General features: G+C 38.3%; 1 protein-coding gene across 1 annotated transcript in view; it reads left to right on the forward strand.

Annotated features, from left to right (window-relative positions):
* The window catches only part of IQSEC1 (IQ motif and Sec7 domain ArfGEF 1), a gene marked incomplete at its 3' end in the record, with an annotated part of 28,567 nt that extends 23,625 nt beyond the window's left edge, over positions 1-4,942 (forward strand). Inside the window, exons 4-6 of the mRNA XM_010173866.1 lie at positions 449-571; positions 1,356-1,522; positions 4,763-4,942. Coding sequence (XP_010172168.1) covers positions 449-571; positions 1,356-1,522; positions 4,763-4,942 — 470 coding nt within the window. The remainder of the gene's footprint in view (positions 1-448; positions 572-1,355; positions 1,523-4,762) is intronic.
* Between the last annotated feature and the right edge of the window lie 1,058 nt (positions 4,943-6,000).

A 6,000-nucleotide genomic window follows, 5' to 3' on the forward strand; every position in this document is an offset into this window, starting at 1 on the left:
AAGAACATTCCTAGGTGCAGAGCCATTTCATGCAGGCTGTGGTGCTTGTTGCAGGCTGTTTGAGATTTGATATTTTGAGCAGTATAAAGTAATTATTATTATTGACTTCGTAATAATTGATCGCCCTGGAAGCACAAAGCCAGTGATTATTCTGCACAATGGTATGTCACTTACACTGGTCAGACATTTGTCATTCCAGCAGCTCTTCTGTTAAAAAAAAAGAAAAAAAGGGGCTGCTTACATGTATGCATTCTCATTGATCTATTATTTGCACTCCTTCTTTCGCAGCTCACCTGTAGTTACTGCAGTTGCTGCTAAATGTTTCAGGAAACTCCATGAATCTCTACAAGAGATGGAAAACAGAAAGGTTCTTTTGGTCTCAAAATCAGTCCCTTTGGTGCTGTATTGTTAGACATTAAAAGACATAATGGCAATGTTTTTATCCCAGCTGCGTTGTGGATGAGATGGACTTCTCAACAATGGAACTGGATGAAGCACTCAGGAAATTTCAGGCTCATATCCGTGTTCAAGGAGAAGCTCAGAAAGTAGAGCGGCTCATTGAAGCTTTTAGGTATGATGCTGAAATAAATTATTCAGTCACCAGGAACCTGCTGTTGGCTAATATTAAACTGGAGAACTGGGGAAGTTGGGTATATCTAAGCTATTCCAATGTTTATTTGCAGTGTCTTTGTGAGTTACATACAGTTTCAAATACAGCATGTCATTTGTGGTGGCTTTTGCTAAGTAGGAAATGGGCACTTTATTTGCTGGTGCTGTTCACATATGTTTGTATTAAGGTAGTAAGGTTTGTCAATTAAAAGTTCTTTCTGGCATCAGTTGAAAATAAATTCAAGGGGTTTTTTTAATGTCTCTAACAATTTGCATATAATAGTTTGTATAAGTGGAATTGTAAGACCATTTACATTTTAAAGTATATATGCTCTCAACTTTTCATTAAGCATTTCAACAATAGTGGAATAAAGAGCATTAACTTACTAATACTAACACAAGCGTGCTTTATCCAGGGCAGGATGAGATGTAAATCATCATATGGCAGTAAGCTCTAATCAATGCTGTGTTCTTACCTGGTGTTAATAGGTATTACTGAAAAAAAATAAAAATAGGATGTTATTGTAGCTCAGAATGGGTACTAAGTTGCAGTGGTAGTACAAAACCAAAGCCTTCTACATTCTAGGATTGGTTTATGAAAATACGTGGAGGGAAAACTAAATATATGCATGGAAGGTGAATAATGGTTTGTTCAGCCTCTGGAATGTAGCAGCAGTTGGTTTATTTGGTGGAAATAGAATTGTAATTCATAGCTCTGACAACTTCTCCTCTTTGCTTTTTTGCAGCCAACGATACTGTATCTGCAATCCAGGTGTTGTGAGACAGTTTAGAAATCCTGATACCATCTTCATTCTAGCTTTTGCCATCATACTGTTAAACACGGATATGTACAGCCCGAACGTGAAACCAGAACGCAAAATGAAGCTGGAAGATTTTGTCAAGAATCTAAGGGGTAAGTGAACTCCAACCACGATGGTCATGAAAGCTTTTCCCTGTAACTGTCACTGGATGGACACCATGTGTCTTCTGGGAAAAGGACAATATACAGGGCACTTGATTCTGATTTCACCTGACTTTTACAACTACTGTCATTTTTACAGGCTTTAGTTATTTCTGGAGTATTGAAAACAGAACTAAGCACGTAGTATTTTGTCATTTTTATCTTGTCTTTCTTGAGTGGATGTATTGTCAGGTCCTTTTATTCCCAGTTCTTTCAATGTACCTGAAAAGTGACCATTACCTCGTATTCAGAATTCTTCAGTACCTCAGGTTTTTAGGCATAATTGGAATTTGCAACACTTACACCCTTCACAAAATCAAAGGGCAACTCATAATGACAACAACTTCTATACACATGAGTGAAGGTAAATATATTCCATTGCAAAGAATGCGTTTCTTTATAGCTATGTAAATCTTCATATAGTGTCACTGCATGTTACAGACTATCCTGGGAGGAGGAATGTGATTTCTAGATAGTGAATTACACCACTGCAGCATAAGCTTACTGATCAGTTCTTACAGAGATGGCTGTCTTCATAGTTTGTAGTTTGTGATTTCTCCATAGCAACCGGTGCATTACAAAGCATATCAGATCTCTATTCTGAAAAAAAATTAAACAAGTGAGATCCCTCACATATTTTAGAGTCTTATTCTAAAAGGAAATTTCTTTCCTTCCCTAGTTTCAAAAGCATAAACCTCTTACACTTGTTAATTAGGCATGCAGAGGAGACAGAGCCATTGTCTCCGTGTTTTTGTTAGAGGTACATACCCGGGACCCAACACAACATAGCAGCTTTCCACATTCTTAAGAGATGTAGATTAGTGACTTTGCTAGAAACTTAAATGTTAGGTATTACCATAGAAAACTTGAATTTGCTCATGCTCTGTAGCTGTGTATATTAAGGAACACAAATCACTGTGCCATGATGAGGACATTTGTAAATAAACTAAAGATTTAATTTCTCAGTGGGGGAAAAAAAAAATCCTGACCTTCCCCTACCTTTCCTTACTGTAAAGTTACACAGTAAATAGCACAGAAATTTCATTTTAGTTTCTTCATTGCTATATTTCCTGGTCAAGAAACTGTTTGCCAGACTACGGCAGGCACACCTAAGCCTGCAATTAGAATGCCAAAAAAAATCTTTTTTTTTTTTTTTTCAAATCTGTATCTTGGGTCTTTCTATCCTGGTTCTTTCTGGTGAAAAAGAACAGGTTTTTATGATGTATCGGCTCAGCCAGTGCTCAGCTCTTCCTGACAAACGTGGTCACTGTGGAGCTGAGGAGGACGATGGTGCATGGGGAGATGACATTTCCTGTTGTTCCTGGGCACTCAGGGAAGAACGGATCAGACAGCATTAACCTTTTATCACAGATGTTAGAGAAATGAGGCTGAAGTCCCCATCCCTTTTTCTCCTTTAAGACAGTTTGTGCCCATAGGGAAAAACCAGCTTTTACTATAGTTCCATTACTGTGTGTTTGTGCAAAGGCCAGGAAAATTGCCTGCTCAGTCACTGCAACCCTCCTCCCCCTGCTTTTAAGCACAGGATAAGCAGGACCTAGTGCACAGTCTCTCTTCTTTTGCCAGCAGTGGGTGTAGCAGCCTGGCAGCAGAGTAGTCCTGCTACTGCAGGCACCAGCAAGCACTGCTGTATTGTTTAACAGCCATTTTCTCCGTGGTATCTCAAAGTGGGCTGAACAGCAGAAAGACAGAATCAAAATGCTTCATATATAAAAACACATTGGTACATCTCAGCTGCTTGACAGTTTGTATTCATGTGTGCACGTGGTACTTTCATTTTAGTACTAGTGAAAACAAAATACTTGCGCTGTTCTGGAATTTCAGATTTTGATAATGAAAGTCCTGTTTGGAGATTTTATTTCCTTAGATTTATATAAGACATTAATGAACAATCTATGCTAAGCAGATGTTTTAACTTAGCCAAATTTAGGTTACTGTTGCTATTTTATTGTAAAGCTCATAAAGATTAAAAAAAACCTGTTATTCATCTCTTCACATACTCCTACAGTTACATTTGTTGTATTAAATATATTTTCTCTGAGCTCCAGCCTGGATGCCAGCAGTTTCTTATTATTGTAGGCATTTTTATAACCAGCCACCTTGCCTCTAAATGACTGGATTGCAGAGAGTGGTCTGTGGCAGACTTGCTGGTGTGGAACAGAACAGAGGCTGTTTTGTTTGCTTCTACTTGCAAAGAAACTGTATTTTTTCACTGATTTTTTTTTTTTTTAATGTGAGCAGTTGTTCCACTGGATGACAAAATATTGTGTTTTGGCTTTTGAATGGGAGATGAGAGGTTATTTCTTTAAAAATCTGTCTAAAAAATAGACATGCATCTCCCCATCTCCAGGAAATCAGGTTTTAAGTCACTTATTGAAGTTGGACTCCTTCCACTGCTGTTAAAAATTCAGGATGAAGCATTAAAGCCTGTGGCATTTGTGAGAATACTGACACGATAATCACACAGTGCTAAACAATAATACTGTGACTAGGCTATTTTGTTGATTTGTTTTTCCAGAGTAAATGAATTGGTTTTGAAGTCATACAGGAATTATTGGTTAAATTAATTTTACTGGGTTTTCAGACAGTTCTCATGTAGGAAATTATTTTATGAACAGTGTGTTGAGTAATGTTGGGACAGAGGCAATATGTTTCTTCCCAGTGATGTACTCCTAGGAGGAAGTCATGTGGAGATTTTAGTGTCTAAAGGGCTATTTATTTCATTTGAGCTTTGATGCCAAACAGAGGAAATTTAAAAGAAAAAATGGATTTACATAGGAAATTAATCTTTTTATGGCTTAGTTTTAGATTAGAGACTTAAAACAAAAATACCCCAAACCTGTGTAATTTCCATCAGTGTCTTGGCGTGTCGGGAGCAGTAAGCTTTTGGACAGAGACCAGTGCTTCAGGCATGAGTAACATAACTTCAGCTGCTTTGGTAGGGTAGGCATGAGGACAGCACAGGAGATGTTAGCTGGCAGCTGTAAAACAAAACAGCATCAACTGTACATCAGCAGTCTCAGACAACACTGGCATTACTGTTAGCAGAGGAAATAAAAATTGCCCATGGTTTTATCCTCGTTGCTGAGAAGCCTACGTTGCTGAGAACTAGCAGTGTGCGTTAATCAGGTCATTCAGAGCCAGACTGCTGATAGAAACTGTTGACTTCTGCAGGTGTGGATGATGGGGAGGATATCCCACGAGAAATGCTCATTGGGATTTATGAGCGAATCCGCAAACGGGAGCTGAAAACAAACGAGGATCATGTGTCCCAAGTCCAGAAGGTTGAAAAACTCATAGTAGGAAAGAAACCGGTAAGTTCACTTTGCACTGCCTGTCAGTTACTGAGGAGATGTAGGGCAGTGTGCAGTATAGCACTATACACACACACACACACACACACACACACACACACACACACACATATATATATAGAACAATGTGTTGCTTAGAAGTATAAATTGGTAGATAAGTGGCAAAAGGCAGAAACTGCCAAAATAATGATTTGCTATAAGACTGATTTTAATTTTGGAGTATTCACAGTGTACATGAATTTTGTTATGAGTCTTAAACTCTTTTCTCTATGTGAAGTTTTAAAATTCTGAAATTACACTGAAATATCTGCATTTTAAGCAGACCTCATGTTTGTTTCAAGAGAATTGAAGTGTGTTGTTGAAGTGCTGTTGTAGAGAATCATATTTCAACATTTACACTATCAGTTATGGCTCGAAAATTTACAAGAGTAATAGAGAACTTAATGCTCATGTCAGCATCTTTCTCAGCCTTGCAGCTGACTCTGTGAACTGGTATTTGAGAGGGGAGATTGAGTTGTGTCTCAGAACTTACCTGGAAATCAGATGCCAGGGATTCTAGTGCTGGGTTTGAGCATCCTCTTCCTTCGTTGTGGGAAAAATCCTGAACATACTTTGCTATATAAATTAGTCTTCAAAGCATATGGTGGAAAAGGAGAGAGAAAAGGAAGGCTACAGCATTTTTCCCTTTGTTTTAGGAGCTGAGTGAACACAGACAAATTAAGATCAATATTTTACATGCTAACAGTTGTATGTAATGTGGAGAGGAGCAATGGATACTCAGCCTTCCTAAACTGTGGTCCTAGAGTCATCTTCTGAAATCTTTGTGTTAATGGTCACAAAGGCAGCCCAGAACAAAGCCAAAATAAGACAAGACTTGCATGTTTTTGAAGTCCTAGATCAGGTTTTTTATCAGCTTTGGGGAACTTTACTACAGCAGGGACTGATGAAGTGGAGGATTTTTTAAGATCATGGATCTCGGGATTCTTCTGATTTCTTTTGAAGAGCTTTGAATGGTAATCTCATCTCATACAAGCCTCGACACAGGGAGCAGGGGTAGGGAATGAACATTATGACATTACAACCAGGTGGCTAGATGAT

This window comes from Antrostomus carolinensis, unplaced genomic scaffold, assembly GCF_000700745.2.
Source record: "Antrostomus carolinensis isolate BGI_N321 unplaced genomic scaffold, ASM70074v2 scaffold3048, whole genome shotgun sequence".
NCBI lineage: Eukaryota > Metazoa > Chordata > Aves > Caprimulgiformes > Caprimulgidae > Antrostomus > Antrostomus carolinensis.